Source organism: Camelus dromedarius, chromosome 3, assembly GCF_036321535.1.
Source record: "Camelus dromedarius isolate mCamDro1 chromosome 3, mCamDro1.pat, whole genome shotgun sequence".
Classification (NCBI taxonomy): domain Eukaryota; kingdom Metazoa; phylum Chordata; class Mammalia; order Artiodactyla; family Camelidae; genus Camelus; species Camelus dromedarius.
The window spans coordinates 31,528,799-31,545,907 of NC_087438.1; the positions used below are offsets into that span (position 1 = coordinate 31,528,799).

Consider the following 17,109-nt stretch of genomic DNA (forward strand, 5'->3'; position numbering starts at 1 on the left):
AATATCCCCCCAAATAAACCTATAACCCAATTATAAATGGGCTGAGGGCTTGAATAGACAATTCTCCAAAGAAAAAATATAAATGACCAAGAGGTATATAAGAAAATGCCCAAAGTCATTAATCATCAGGAAAATGACAATCAAAACCTCAGTGGAGATATCATCCCAAACTTGTCAGGATGGCTATTATTGAAAAAAAAAAAAAAAAAAAGACAACAATATTGTTGAGAACATGTATAAACTGGAACTCATGTATCCTTTTAGTGTTAATTCAAAATGGTGCAGCCCTTATGGAAAACAGTATGGAAGTTCTTCAAAATTTTCCAAATAGAACTATCCTACGATCCAGCAATCCCACTACTGGGTATTTATCCAAAAGAACTGAAATCAAGATCTTGAAGAGATATTAGCACTTCTATGTTATTGCAGTGTTATTTACCATAGTCAAGATGTAGAAACAACTTGAGTGTTCATCAATCAATAGATGGAGTAAAAAAAAATGTAGTATATATGCATACATTGGAATACTATTCAGCCTTAAAAAAGGAAATTCTGCAATATGCTAGAGCATGGATGAACTTTTAGGACATTATGCTAAGTTAAATAAGCCAGTCACAGAAGGACAAATACTGCCTGATTCCAGTTTTATAAGGCATCTAAAATAATTGAATTCATGTTTTCAGAGAAGAGAAAGGTGGCTTCCAGGGGTTGGAGGGAGGAGAAGAAGGGGAGTTACTAATCAATAGCACACAGTTTCAGTTAAGCAAGATGAATCAGCTCTAGAGAGCTGCTATACGACGTTGTATTTACAGTCAATAACATTTTGTATACTTAAACATTTGTAAAGAGTTAGATCTCATGTTAAGTGTTCTTATGACAATTAAATAAAAATTTTAAATAACAAATATGGAAATATACATAAGATGTATTTATTAAGTGAAAAAGCAAGAACTCGAACAAGCTGAGGTGTGTGAATTCACTATATTCCGTATATAGTATAAATATCCAGGGCATGCTAAGAAGATATTCTGGAAGAACTTAAGTTACACTGGGGGTGATGTTACGAGGACTTTAATGCTCTAGATTATTAAATATGTTTATAATACGTTTACAGGGATATATGGTTAAAACGGTAAATTTTATGTCATGTACCTTTTACCTCACACAAGAAAGGAAAAACTAAAGAGCATAATATTTCATGGCTCTACCATTTGTTAAGACATTTATGAATTCCTTGTACATTGTGTGCCTTTGCAAGCCCTGTACCTCCTTTTTCAAACTACAGATACATTAATACTATATTTTGCGTCAGATGATCGTAAGAAAATCTTTTCATTACTTTCTACACAGGAAATATTCTGGGACTAAAAGATTAAGATATCCTGTTGCTTGTTCAAATTAAGGTTAATTTCCTCACTCTTTGTAAAACTTGAAAATATTAAATGTTATTTCCATTTTAGAGAAAGTGGCACAGTCAAGATAAGTGTGCTGTGAGCACAGTAATTATTAGCAGCTATCTTCAGCTACACTGAATCACACAGTGTTTTCCTTTAGAAGAGAGTTGTTATGATACTGCAAAGCTCTTTTCCAGGGAACAAAGCTAGATTTCTTATACAATCTCTTAAAATTAATTTATATAAGAATCTTAATAGTAAGTATGGGATCAGGCAGATGCAAAAACTAACATAGCCTATTCATAAGGTAAACTCCCCATAAAACCTGATACCTTTGAAGATAATTAAATTTTTTCTTCTGAAAAACTCTAAGACATTTTCAAAACTCACAGAAATCTAGTCTGTGAATTTCAGATAAGTTTCTACAGAAATAGTAGATCTCAGGGTGCCCCTTCTATCATTGTGGAAACATCAGGGCCAACATTATCACTCAAATATTCTGGTAATTTGTTCCTGATTACTATGTCATGATACCTTTTGTCTGTTTAATGCCACAATGTCTTCTTTTAAATTATTGTAACTTTTTGAACTAATTTTTCTGAAAAAACAAACCATTATCACTTTAAAACATGAGTACATAATTTCAAAATCTACAACTAGGTTTCAAATTCCATTAGAAAAAAAAACCTATTAACTTTCACTCATTTAAAATAATGGGTTATTTCCAGCTAATGTCAAACATACTTAATACTTTTAGCAACATTTTAGTATTAAAATATAAAATAATAAAATACTAACCAAAGTCATATTTCTGCATACTTATCCAGAAAAAAAAAGTTTATACATCTGAGAAACATATAAAGTTGCTTGCAAAACCCACAGAATTAACTTATTTCTTTATATTCTAATGCAGTGAAATGTTCTGTGGTCCTGAGGTAAGTTTTATAATCCATTTATACCACTGTTTCTCCAGTCATTAGGAATGAAAAGTAACACCTCTACAAGTTTGTTGGGAGATTCTAATGATAAGTGCTTAACAGCCACATTATGCACTGTTGCCCTTTTTAACTCTACACTGTACTTAGGATTTTGTAAAGCTGCTTGCAGTGCCAAATATATTTGCTTTCAGATAAAAGCTTGTGTACATTTTATTGACAAATGTAATAAGATACTAATAACCCTCATTGGCATCTGAATGTATATGTTACATAAAATTTGGCCAAAGAAAAACTTTAAAGCTATATGAAATCTGTGGAATACTATCTTATTGTCAATAAAAATCATGCAAATTGATTTTCTAGTAAATTCACTATTTATAAAGCTGAAAGCATCTAAACTGTACTTGCAAAATAATGTTTTAGGTAAAGTTATCTATATTGGGTAAAATGCCCACTTACAACTAGCTCACCAAGCAGAAGGGCTCAACCAAGGAAGAATGTAATTAGTCTGCTTATCAAATGTTTGACATAAGCAACACTACCTTCAAAAATACAACCAAAAAAAAGCTTTTTATATAAATGCTACAATCTTATAATAGTAATTGTAGCTCACAATGTGATCTTCTTTGGTTGTTATGGTCTGTTTTTGGAGTCTGGAAGGTAAGTGCAAAGGCTGATCAGCAAAGTACTCCTGAAAATATTATTAAGTTACCTCTGAATTCCTCTAAAGCATAGTGTGTTGAAAAGTAAGAATGCTGCTTTGTTCCTTTACCACTTTGCTAGTTAGATGTGTGAATGTGAAATATAATTTAATCTCTCTGGATCTCAGCCTTCTTATCTCTAAAGTGTGAATTATTTGAGAATTATATCATCATAAAGATACCTAAATAGAAAAATCTTCCTTCTGCCCAGGACTAGAAACATTAATAAAAAATAAATAAATAACTTAACAGCTTTTAAGCTAAGAAAATGTTTATGTTACTGTTGTCTAGATAGTATTAGTGATCTGGATGATAATTTAGCCACTTAAAAATGCAGATATGTCCTGTTAACCAGAAACAGATTGACTGCCAGATACTTCTCTAGCAAAGATGGGTTGATTAGGGATCAGGAGAGAATTGCAGTTTGGGGTCTGGAACCATGGCGAGCCATGTGCAAGTCCCTGCACAGCAAGGGAAGAACTCTTAAAGAGAAGAAAAGGAAGTTAGAAAAGCTATACTAAACAGAGTCCACGGCTTTTCACTGGTTGAGACCTTGCCAACACAGAAGGGGAGTCATTTTTCTTCCTGTTGGGCTCTGCTCTTGCTGCAGGGTGTAAGAGATCTCCCGTCTGTTCTCCCAACTCTATTGAATTAAGATTTCTATTTATTAATGTTTTTATAGTTCTTATAGATATGTTCTAACCCTGATAGGCCTCATGCACACTCATTCTCAGAATACTGGCTATTTTCTTTGTTATGACTCTTACGAATTGTATAGATTTGGCTTCCAGTCATTAATATCTAAATTTGAGATGAAAAGGGGATGCTATTTTATAATATGCTTGTAAGATACAATGATACAGCGTTCTTTATGCTAGATTTTTTATATTGCTAATAGAAGGAATGATCACTGTGATTGCATAATTTATGAATGTTTTAAAGTTTGGAATCTAGTCATCAGAATCATTTATAGAAAGAAGAGAGAATTGATTTGTAAATTTAACGTCTTAAATTTTGTAATTTCTCCAACATACAACTTCCTGGAGCTTGTATGACTAGATAGAACGCTATACTATTACTGCCAAGATGGGAAGAATGAGTCATTCAATCAGGGAACAGTATTTCAATAAAGAAAACTTCCGAACAATTAAGGCTTTCACACTTTCACCCTTTAAAAACATTTAAATACACTTCAGAATAGTCATTCTTTGATTTTTTTTCTTATTTCTTTTTTTTAAACATTTTTTATTGATTTATAATCATTTTACAACATTCTTTGAATTAATCGTAAATTTTCCTGACATTTTAAGTAATGTTTATCGCCTTTTAAAAAGTGCCTTTTAGTGTTTTGGGGTTTTTTTGTTTGGTTGGTTTTTTCACTTTTAGGATTTCTGGATTGTTTTTAAGTACTAAACATTTTGGTTGAAAAACGTGGAGAAATTAAATGGCAGATGCAATTAAAAACAAAAAATAAGGTTGGGCAAACTGGAAAACAAAATTCCGTAATTACCATCTTTCACTTGTGCCCCATGTGTCTGTTTGAGATGTTCACTGCTTTTGGGGGAAGCATGAATTGTGCATTATTTTCTGGGCATTGCCATTGTGTGATTTGGAACCTCCTCCCCTCTAACAGCATCTGTGACCCCAAATTCTGTAGGACTAGATGAGCTTTACAATTTGCCTGCCAGATGCCAACAAAACAGAAGGAATTCTCTTTGTAATACAAACACATTTTATAAATTGATCAACATTTGGTGGGGCTCAGATGTGGGATGGGAGTCCTCCAACCAGAGCCTGACTGCACCAGTTGAAAGCTACCTTCACAGACAGGCAAGGTTGGGACCTACATTGCATTGTGTCATGGGGCTGGCTTCTTCATTGCTAAATCTGGTTTTTATCATTTTCCTCTTCTTGCTCTCACTTATAGATCCTTTTCCCCCCATTCATCTCCATGCACCTACCTTTAGCAGCTCTGCGTCTACTTCTAATATGTTGCTTTTCCACTAAATTCTGGGGTGGAGCTTAACTTAGGAAGTCATGATTACTAGCAATTTGAGCTCCAGGTAAGTGAGATGTTTATGTTAATAACTAAAAAATAATTTGGTGCTTTAATGATCAGCCCACCACTGGGAAATGAAAGAAGAAATCATAACCTTAAAATGAAATTCAGTATTTTATGTTCCCATTGAGGAAAAAACTGAAATAATCTATTTTCATCATTTAATAGACATCTTGGAGCCTGTCACTTAATAAAACTACAATACTAAAGTTGAAAGTCATTTTTCATTAAATATGCTAATGCTAGGTGTTTCAATAGTGCCTTTCACCAACTGCTTAAATAACTTTCAAATTTTTACTTCATTAATTTTAATAATAACTTGGTGAAGTAGGAGGATAGTAAGAAATCATTGAAAATGAACATACATTCTAAGATAATTTCACATGGCAAAGCTTAAGCAGTGAATGTGGACTATAATAATCTCTTATATTATCATCTGAATTATATCTTATATTATCACCTGATAATGGTCATTATCCTTATCATTATACATTCAGTTGATAAAATAAGATACACTTTAAGTAAAATATTGTATTATTGTATTTTGTTTTTGTCAACAATAACATAGTAATAATAAACATAATATTACATATTGTTATTATTAAATATTGTATTATTTAAGTAAAATGGGTATAGTCAGAAAAAAATTGAAAATATTTTGCATTAAAGTGGTTTGTGCTTGCTTCATTTGTATATCAAGAGTTCTAAATTTGTATTCCAAGTTCAAACTATCAATACACTCAATTCAAAATTCATGAGTTATTTCATTTCGTACATTTTTCAGAGAGGAAAAATTTCTGACTTCAGACAGTGAATAGTGAATGCTATTTATGATACATCTGGTGTAATTTTGCTTTATACAAATTGTTTTTCATTGATAATGACAGAGAAGATCCATGTTAGTGATTCATTATGACTAATCAGATCACAATTGAAAAGCAAGAGGAAATAAAATTATTGATACCTAAGTTTTTTATAAAATAGACTTTTTTATAACAGTAATATGTTTGTTAATAGAGAGTATACATTCCACTAATGGTTTATTTTAAGATATTTCATTAACCCGGTAGATAAGACAGTGCATAAGAAGCATTCTAGATAACACATTCCAAGTTTACTAACAGATGGCTTAATGGAAGACATAAGTTCTTCCCTCCATTTTACACTTCCATCATCTCTTGTTCCATATATCTCCTCATTCTCTAGCATCTACCTTCTTATAGAGTCAGGATATATTCAAAATCTCAATGGCTCTCCATTACTTACCAGTCCAATACAAATGGCTTTAGGCAATGTATCTACTGTTGTTTTTCAAGTGCTCCATGACCCACCCAAAGTGTATGCTTCCTAGAAAATTTCAAGCATTTTCCTGATTCTTTATTTTTGCTCTAGTATCTGTGGCAGAGGCTACCAGTTTCACACCTAAATCTGTTCTCTGCCTCTTGTATGATACAGAGTTGCTAGCTGGCCACAGAGTTGCCCAATTAGACTACATTTCTCAGCTTCCTTAAATAACAACATGTATAATTTCTCATCAATGGAATACAAGTAGAAGTGATGTGTGTCTTTCTCCTTCTTCTTGTCAGGAGCTAGAAGACAGACATGTCCATGGCATAGCTTCAAACCTGCAGCCAAGATTGATACCTTAGAGCAGTGGTTCTTGAAGGCCAGTCTCTGGACCAGCAGTGGCATCTGAGAAATAGTTGGAAATGCAAATTCTCAGGCCTCACCTTGGGCCTAGTTAATCAGAAACTCTGGAATTGGGGCCACAAATCTGTTTCAACAGGCTCTCCAGGCAGTCATGATGCCTATTAAATGCTGGGGAATACCATCCCAAGGGATAGTGGAGGAACAATTTGGAAGACTGTTCTGAAAATGACCATCTGGAGCAGTGCCACCCCTCTGACCTGGCCTCTCATTTCACAAATTATATAGTTCTTTAGGTCACTGAATCATTGGATCACCTTCTTACAGCAGCACAGCATTTGCCCTGAGTAGTATTTAATCAGTCTGGAGTGGCCTATTTAATATTTCCACCTGCTAAAATTGAAACCCTACCTGGGTCTGTGCAAGTTAGCACTGGCCCATTTACCTAATGCCAAAGAACACTAGGCCGTTTTTGCTTTCCTTTAATCTATTATACATATTGTTGACCAAACACTTTTTAAAAATTTTAATTGTATCACTTTTCTGCTTCAAATTCTTACTAGACTTTCATAGCACTTAGTCTAAAATACAAGATGGCCTAAGAGGTGCCTTCACCGTGACCCATATCAGTCTCTCCAGCCTCACCCTGGGCCATTTCATTTCTCTCTCTGCTCTTGTCACACTTTCTTCCTGTCTGTTCCTGAATAATGGCCACCTTTTTCACACTCAGTCCCATGCTGTTCACTATCTTACTTCTACTCATTCTTCAGGTCATTTCCTAAATATCATTTTTTCTTCTCCCTCACCCACAGCATATCCCCTATGAATCAAGTCAAAGCCTTAAAATCTCTTAGCATGAGCTTTACATTTCCTTTCTCAGCACTAAAATGTTTTATAATAATGTATTGCTTTCTATGAGCCTTGTTGCTGAGTGTGGTGCCCGTCACTTGCCCCAGTGTAGTACAAGAAGCTTGATGAGGGAAGGTCCCATATCAATCAGCTGCCTTTGTACGTGTAGCATCTAGTACCAGGCCTGACTCATAGTAAGCCTTCAATAAACATGCATCAACTGGATACAAAGTGGAACACTTGAGATTCAACTCACATGACATCTCAACTCCCAAGACTATTTGGATCCTACTTCTTTATAAAAAACTGTTGTTTCTGGCAGTTTTATTGATTAGAGTATCCCTATAGACCTAAAAGGCTGACATTCTTGCCCTGTTTACTATGTTTGTTCTAATGATTCTACTAGTAAGCATTGATGAAGTGATCTATTTGCTCTCGGAACCATACAACCTAGGTTCGGAGTACACCATATTTCATGCACTGCTGTGATTTATTTTCCTAAAAGACAGCTTCAATGACTACCTCCCATAGCTAAAATTTTGCAAGGGACAGCCTTTTCCTACTGGACAGTCTCATCACTTCAGCATTGAAAACTATTCTTCAGTGGATCATGACCCAATCTTATTTCATACTTTGCCCAGCAAGGTAGTTTTTGCTTCATTCAAAATAGACAGTTCAGTATTCCCCACACATAGCCACCTCTGGGCCTTTGCACATTTTATTACTGTCTGCCAGGAATCTTCTCAAAATTAGAGCTCTTTTCTGGGACATTTCTCCCATGGTGACTATCTCTGCCTGCTGATTTCCTCTGTGTTCTTCAAGGCCCATTTCCAATGGATCCCAGAGATATAACTAAACAAATGCAAGTACACTCAGTGATTCTTGTCCATTGTGGGTTCTTGTCAGGTTAGTGGATCCCTGGTGAAAAGATCTGCCTTGTGTTAGTGCTCAACTGTGTATTTGGTCGTATGACATATAAGGGACACATGTACAATGTAGCAAAGCACTTGAAAGAGAACTTTAGGGAGTTCATTCAAATGAAAATCTAGACATTTCTAAAAAATTAAATCCATACATCAATCAATAAAAGAAAACAGTAGAAAATGCAGCTCTACTTTAGTACCATTACAAGAAGCTGTCAGATGTTCTGTCAATATTAAATATAAACTGCAAAGAACTAAATGAAGGATTGGTGAGGACAAATCTCTAGCAATCTGTACAGACTTGAAACCATGAACATCTACAGTAAAGATGCAGGAAATCTCAGCATAGAAAATCTAGTATTGGTACAGAAAGTATCACTGAGTGAAGGGGATACCCTATCTCCCATTGGGATATATTAAAATACAAAGATTAAAATCAGTAGCATAAGAGATTCACAATTGGCAAAATTCTACTTTTCTCCTTGGTTAAATTAATAGCCTCAAACTCCCTCCTTTTACTTGTATCTATCTTAATAACAGTACTTAGTTAATGTAAAAAATCTTTTCCTGCTGAGCATGTAATGTTATTATTCTGCCAGGAGTCTGACTTGTTAGCAGCTCAAGTGGCCACATGAAGCTAATCCAAGGGCTATGGCACTGCTGTTTTCCTATGAGAAAAATCTTGCGGATATTCCCAGTCCAAGGATGTCCTGCCTGGGAACACTTGGCAGTACTACCACTCTAACATATCAGAGTACCTTAAATTGAGCTCCTTGGAAGCACAAGAATATAGTATAGCTGAACTGGAAATCTTTCTGGCTAATTAAGGAACCATGTGGGAGTTGTGTTCACGGCATTCTCATTTGTAAAGGAAGGAAGAAGTCACTTACGAATATGGAAGAAAACCAAGTGAAACATTTTGCTGAAGGCACATGGATTTTAGAGCTACCTCTTTCCCCTAAAAACGCTCCCAGTGAAAATGAGGGTTTCAGGTTATTTTTCATTTAAGTACTGGGGTCGATATGATTTTCAAAGTTCAAGATCATTATAATCCCAAAACCCCTTTGTTCTTCTGAAGACCAATACGATTCTAGCCTACAAAACTAGTAAAACAAATTAGTAGCTCAATTGACTAATTTCTTGATATAATGAAGATGGGTTACAGCATAGGATGCAACTTTTTTTCTTTTTAACTGAACAATAGTATTATTTATAAACCATCATGGCCAGTTGCCATTGCTCCAAGTTTTTCTCTTTTGATCTGCCGTTACTCTGGTCTTAGAATTTCTCTTTTTTTTTTTTTTTCAATTGAGGACTCAGAATTACATGATATCAGTGACAAATTGTCCCATCCTTCTTCCTGAAACAAAGAATTCCATCTTGTCCTAAAGCAGAACAGACTACTGATCAATCCAGCAACCAAGAAATGGCTTCAACCTTGATGAAAGACATTTTGATAATATACCTTTTACTTACAGGAAATCAATCTCAGAATGCCAGAAGGGGAAGCATATTGAAAATTTAGTTTTCAAAAAGTGATCTGTGTTTGAGCTAAATGCATACCTACCTACCTACCTACCTACATAAATAAGCACTTGCTGTAACACCGGAGACAGTACGTTTGCATCCATGTGAATAAACAGGATAAATATTTTTAAAAAGATGCTCTCATGTATACTCAAGTGACAGCATTCAGAAAAGTTCAAAATATGAACTCTTATTCCCATTCATGTGCTGAAATAAAAGCTGGACACCTGTAAGTATTCTTAATCCTCACTGTCCCCTCTGAGCCCTGTTTTATCTTCAGCATCACAGTACTGAGGTTTCTATGTGTGGGGATGAAATACACAAGAGCAGAGATACAGGTCTTCCCATCATGGTGTTATCCTCCCCTTGAATAGACAGAATATACACAATAAATATATTATTATAGGTTGGAATTATCAGGGAAGATGTCACAGCCTTCCAAAGGGAAGGGCAGAACCTGTGTAAACAGTGAAAGGGATAAGTATGTAAAGGGAGAGGATGAAAGGTGTGGCAGGTAGGTCAGAATCATTTTTGTTGAGAGAACAATAATTATCTGGCTGGAAGAGAGATTTGGCTGTAAGATCCAAAAGAGCTGAAAAGTTGATTTGGCACCATTCCTCTTCCACCCAAATCCTCCTTGAAGGGCATTTACCAAGAGAAGAAAATATATATGAATATAATATATATATATATATATACACACACACACACACATATATACATATATATATATATATACACATATGCCATAATCACTTTATTTTAAATGACATGAAATTTGCTTTCTTGCAAATGGGATTGAGTAGCTTGAAAATGAGAGCAGGTCTTGGTGTCCAGTCTTCTGTCAATGGTCTTACCATTAGTTTATACAAATTTGGAAAATTAGACTTAGACTGATTAACAAATATTTCTATGGAATAAGAAACCAATGTGACAGTCCTGATTGTAGTCTTTCATTTACAAAGAAAGAATAAGTATCTATGGGCTATTAAGTAAAACAAAGAAAAAAAAGATTTGCCTGAACTGACAAGGTTTAGGATGTAAATTTTTGATTTGATTACATAAAATTGTATAATTATATATGGCTTCATGCAAGATTACATAAAAAAAACTCACTTGTATGGTTCAGAGACTACTTACATAAAACTTCACCTTCTTATTCCAAAGGGGTTTTAATGGGTATCCTATAAACTCTTTCTGATATGGATAAATTTTATCATTTTTCCCATTTGGATAAATTTAGAATTTTAATTTCTTATCATTATTAAGCTGAGAATCAGTAATTTTTACAGTTTTGTGCAACATTATCAATATTTGAATCTCTAAGCAGCACTGGCTCACTGTCTCGTGCCCTACCATTAGAAAGCACAGTCTATATAAACAAATAATTCCTGGATCTGCCTTGGATTTATATACGCTCCGCTTCCTGAATACAGAAGCTATTCAGTGTACAAAGTTATTTCAATTTGATAATTTCTTCATATAATTACATTTTTTTCATGTTCAAATTTCACAGTAAAAATCATTCACGTACATCAAGTATACCAAGATGAGTTAAAAATTTCTTGCTCTAAATTCATAATGTGTATTGTGTTAAAATTATTGCTTATTACAGAGGGAAAACTGCACATCTAAGAGCTGCTTTTACTATAATTATTTGACAGGAAAGAGAGTGACAAGTCTACAAATAATAGTAGGCTTCCCAGGGGTGTCCAAATGTAAGAACTTAGACACAATAGTATAAAGACACACAGTGATTCAGAGCAGTTTCATTTCATAAAGACTAAATGTGCTAGATATGTGCAGATATGTCTAGAGAAGGTAGTAACTACCCAAGGTCAGTTTAAAAAAAAAGAATAGTCACTGTGGGGAGTTTGTCTAGATAGATATGTCCCAAAGTGTACATCAATTACTTAAAATACATGGAGGCTTGCTATGGAGGGCAGAGACAAAATTTTAAATGTCTAGGGTACACACATTTACAGCAAAAAGCTCCACTTCAATTCATTACTTCAAACAACATTTCCAAACTGATTTGACCAGGGAACAATCATATATGTAATTCAGTAGTAAACCTTATATATGTATGTATGTATATATATACATACGTATATATTTGTGATTTATTTACATTATCTGTGGAAGATGGTTAGAGAAGAGTTGAGATAAAGAAAGGTCTGTGTTGCTAGATTGGGACTCACTCTTCCTTCCTCATGTTCACGGAGCTCCTAATCTGAGATATCAGAATACTGCTTGTGGAAGAGGCTCTCTCCTATACGGGTTTACTATAGTAAACTGGGATCCAAGGATCAAGACTCCTGGAGTCTCAGTCTCATCGAAGCTCTACAGAAGTCAGAGGAGAGAGTGAGAGTTTTTCTGAAAACAATAGTGAAAAGATTGAAGAAAATGACTGCTCTTCTGTGAGTCCCTTTCCTAACCCACTTTGGGTCAGAGGTATAGGACGGCCACCTTCTAACACTTAACCTGTCAGGGGAACTCCAAGAAAACCATTTGGGGATCTTTGAAACAAGTTCTCATAGTTGGGAGACATGAGTCTGAGGCCTGAATCACATCTGAAAACATGTAAATAGCCTGTGGACATGGGAGTCTGACTTCTGCCAAGGAATCCAAGGAGTCCAGACACAGGCTCCTCATTGCTTTAGTGGAGGAGGCAGCAGAGTGCAGAGAGATGGGCTAAGGGAAAGATGCACGAGTGCTTCTCTGTGGACCGGATCGAGCCTTACGGGAGGGCCAGCATAACATCTTAGGTCCTGTGCAAGAATGCCTCTTGGCAGAGCAAGAAGCCCTCAGCAGAAAGAGGCTGGAGATGACTGTCTGATTCTCAGGGTCTCATCTCAGGAAATACAGGAGATGGACTCAGTGGGGCTCAATGAAAATGCCCAAAAGAATCTCTCAAATAAAGTGCCAGCTTTAATCATCTGCCAAACCCACCCAGGGACACTCGTTTAAAAGCTCTAGCAGTCACATTCAAACTGCCTCTTCCCTCCCCTTTCCTCCCCAGGGCTATTCTACTTTGATGAGAAGACAAAGAACAGCTCCTGGTAGGCTCACCATAGAAGAGAGAGGAGAGCCTACAGAGCACACCTACTTTCCTCACTCCTGGTTCTTCCAGCCCCCAAAAGTCCTAGGTAGGGGGTGGGGAGAGATTTAATTTGCCCAGAAAAGATGAACCTCACTAAATTAAGTTAAAACACCAACTAGAGAAAAAAACAACAAAACCAAAACCAAACAATGGTGTTTGGATATTTCTGAAGTTGAGCTTGTTCAGTAACTAGTAGCAGAAACTCTGCAGCTTGCTGGCAATCCACAGCAGAGCACTGGGAAAGGCTCATTTTAAATACCACCCATCTTACACCAAAGTCCATATTTAAAAGAAGGGGAAAATGCAGCTGTCTGAAATGTAAGAGAATACAAAACATGATAGCTCATGAAATCAGCAGCATACAATGTATTTCAAGTCAAAGTTTAATCTGCACTGTGACAATGTAATGATCATGACACATTTTTTTTGGCTAAGAGAGAAAATAATAATAATGACAATTGTGCAGATAAAGCTCTCATAATCAGAGGACCTTATTCTACCACTTGGGATGACAGAACTACTTAAACCTGGGGGGATCCAGGTTGAAGAGATGTTCCCTTAGAAGGAAGAATTAAATGACTCTTAAGATTCCAAACTAAAATAGTGAGCTAGGTGACCTGCAGCAGACTAGACATGATCAATATGTTCACCTGAGTCGAAGAGTATGATAAGTGATGGGGAGACGGTAGAGTCTCATGTCTAGGAGTGAATTCTGGAGCTAGATTAGGTGCTTGAACACTAGCACATTCTGAATGGCTGCTATAAAAGCTATTGGGTACAGCTTTTTCTCTTACATCAAAAATATATTACTGGGTACATAAAGGTGAAAATGATATCAATATTAATTTTGCAGACATCCATGGCAGATGGTTCCAATACACCTAAAGACAAATATTAACTGAAAAATAATTCATCAGTTGCTCAAAGTTTAACCTAGAATTATTCTATTACCCAGCAATTTCACTCCTCGGTATAAACCTAAAAGAAATGAAAACAGGTACTCAAACAAATACTTGTACACAAATGTTAATAGCAGCACTATTCACAATAGCCAAAGGTGGAAACAACTAAGTCTATCAAGTGATAAATGGCTAAATAAAATATGTTATATCCATATGATGGAATATTAGTCAGCCACAAAAAGGAATGAAGCTCTAAAACATGATACAAACTGGATGAGCCTCAAAAAGGTCACATATTATATGACTGCATTCATAGGAAACATACAGAATATGGAAATCAATAGAAAGGAAGCAGACTATTAGTTGCCTTGGGGTTGGGGGAGGGGAAAATGGGGAATGACTGTCAAACACTTAAAGGATGCAAATGTCTTAGAGCTAGATAGTGTTGGTAGCTTAACATTGTGAATGGACTAAATGCCATTGAGATGTACACTTTAAAATTCAGCATTAACTGGTGAATTTTATACTAGGAGCATTTTATCTAAAAAAAAGAAAAATCCAAAGTGGCTGAATCACAAAAGCAACTGCAAATCAATCATACACTATACAATATAAGATTGAAAAGAAGACATACATTGTTCATAAAAGTAAAAATTTTTTAAAGTAACAATATTTTTAGGACCTGAATTATGCTGACTAGAAAATGAGAACAGTATTCTAGAACGTAACTTCTTGATAGATCTGGATTTGGAGACAAAAAAAATTACACACTTTTAATAAGCAGTTCCTTATTAAATTGCTCCAAATGTCAGAAAGTAACAAAAAGTTACCCTAGTATCCTTGTCCTCTATTAAACACTTGTAAGATCAAGAAGTTGATGACTTGACTTATGGTAAACATCATAATATCTTTGCATATAAATATTTTATGACTACATAGTTCAATAGATTGGGTTCCCAAGTTAAATGTGGTTTATAGGGCAGGTCTAAAAACATAAAAATGGTGAACTGACTTAATCTGCAATATAATAAATGCAACCCTGGAAATTAAAGATTGCTTTTAAGAAAATATACAGCAACGATGCAAGCGTAAGGAAAAAGGAAAAGAGCATTTTTATGAAAAGCAGTATCTACTGAAAGGGACAAAGAAACTGTGTAACAGAAGCATGTACCATGTTGTAATCTTATCTTAAATCCCCATAAATTTGCCCAAATTCTATTGAGTATACAATTTTTAGTCAAAATAATGACTGTATGAAGTTTCTTCTTCCTTATTATGTCCTTTGTTCTTTCCTGTTTAATGGGAGGCTTTATTTTAAAATGAACCTCAAAGCAATTTTGGTGGTTCATCTTTTCATTACTTCAGAAATAAAATATCAGCTGACTCACTGTAATAGTTGGTGGCAGTGTAATTACATTCATGAGAAATAAAGTATCTGGGTTCCCTTTTCCTATTGTGTGATTAAAGTATTGAAAACTTCAGTAAATAAAGTCACAAATGAAAGGATCTTTGGCTGTTTTGCAAGTAATTATGAGTCTAAGCTGTTATCACTCACCAGGGGAAATATTCTAGAACTATTTTAACCATTACTTTCAGATCTGCTCTTTTGCAAGGTGCATATTATATATTCTGCCATGCTCAACAGAGCTCCCACATTATAAATTCTTCCTTCAGTTATAAAATATTCTTATTTATCTGTCAGAAAGTTACTGATGTTTGGTCAATAATTTAAGTACTGTCTTATTATCCAAGGTCTAGTCCCAACTACAGTAATTCAGCATCAAAAAAAAATCTAATAAATAAATTATTGCACAAATTTACTCTTTGTCTTTTTTCTGAGAAAAGTTTAGAGCAGCAATCATGTTAATTAACACATTGTGTGTAAGAATGCATAATAGTAGCTGTTAAAGACTGGAGGGTGTGGTGACTTATCTAGATATAATGGCAACATATGTTCCACTACGCATATGGACTGTAATATAAATTACGATGGCACCACATATAGAGGCACAGAGAGACGTGCAGAGACTGTCTGTCCATATTTAATCAGCTAACATATTTTTCTCACACCTACTGGAGAAGCCTTTATATTCTTTCTACTGTTGAAAAATGATAGAACATAAACCATGATAATACGTTTATATAACATCATATATTCTGAAACATGTAACATTTTTCTGTGAATGCAAATTCAGATTTTTTAAAATTCTTATTTAAGAGAGACATTGAAAATAAAAGCTACATCTTGATGAAACTTCAAATTAGGGAACAGATTGTGTTTTCCCCCTATAAACACTTTAGCTTATTATAGTTTTGATAGAGGGCACAGTTTACTTATCTGAACACTATTAATTAAATTAGCAAACTAGCTGTGTTGAACACATTAGACAGAAAACAATTACCTTCTCTTGATATTGCCGCCTTGAGGAATCCAGAGACTGAATTAGAGCGGTGGCATGGCCAACGAACATGGCGTAGCAGGTGGCCCCCACTATCATGCTCAGCATGGTGATCCAGAGATCAGACATGCTCACCGGGGCCTGGGCTCCATACCCGATGCACAGCATGTGACTCATCGCTTTGAAGAGTGCGTACGAATACTGCTTTCCCCACGAATCATTCTGCAACAGAAGAGAAAAAGGAGCATTGGGATGGTGCAAGAAAAAGTGAGTATCACCTGTACACAGAAGCACTGTAACATTCTTGTCCTGGAGCATTTACACAGGTACTTCTCCCCAGCCAACAATCAAATGACTGATGTTTTCAAAGCCTGTACTGCAAGATGAAATAGAAAGCATCTACTGTTACAACATGCAATCCTACTCAGTTTTAGGTGTGCTGTTTTTAAAACTAAAAATTCCTTTTGGGACAATGGCATGAGTATCATATAAAAATGCCAAGAGTGAATGCTGATGGGCTCATTTTAGTGTTTCCAGGAAATCTGGCCCTTCTCTAGTAATATATTTGCAAGCTGAGAAATGCTGCAGATGGGTGTGAAACAGCTAAGCCTAACTATAGGAATTTTTTATCAAAACTATGATGTTTAAATTTAAAAAATCTAAATGG

General features: G+C 35.2%; 1 protein-coding gene across 1 annotated transcript in view; it reads right to left on the minus strand.

Moving 5' to 3' along the window:
* HCN1 (hyperpolarization activated cyclic nucleotide gated potassium channel 1) overlaps window positions 1-17,109 on the minus strand; it is a 323,656-nt gene that overhangs the window by 73,309 nt on the left and 233,238 nt on the right. The window contains exon 4 of the mRNA XM_010974280.3: window positions 16,446-16,664. Coding sequence (XP_010972582.3) covers window positions 16,446-16,664 — 219 coding nt within the window. The remainder of the gene's footprint in view (window positions 1-16,445; window positions 16,665-17,109) is intronic.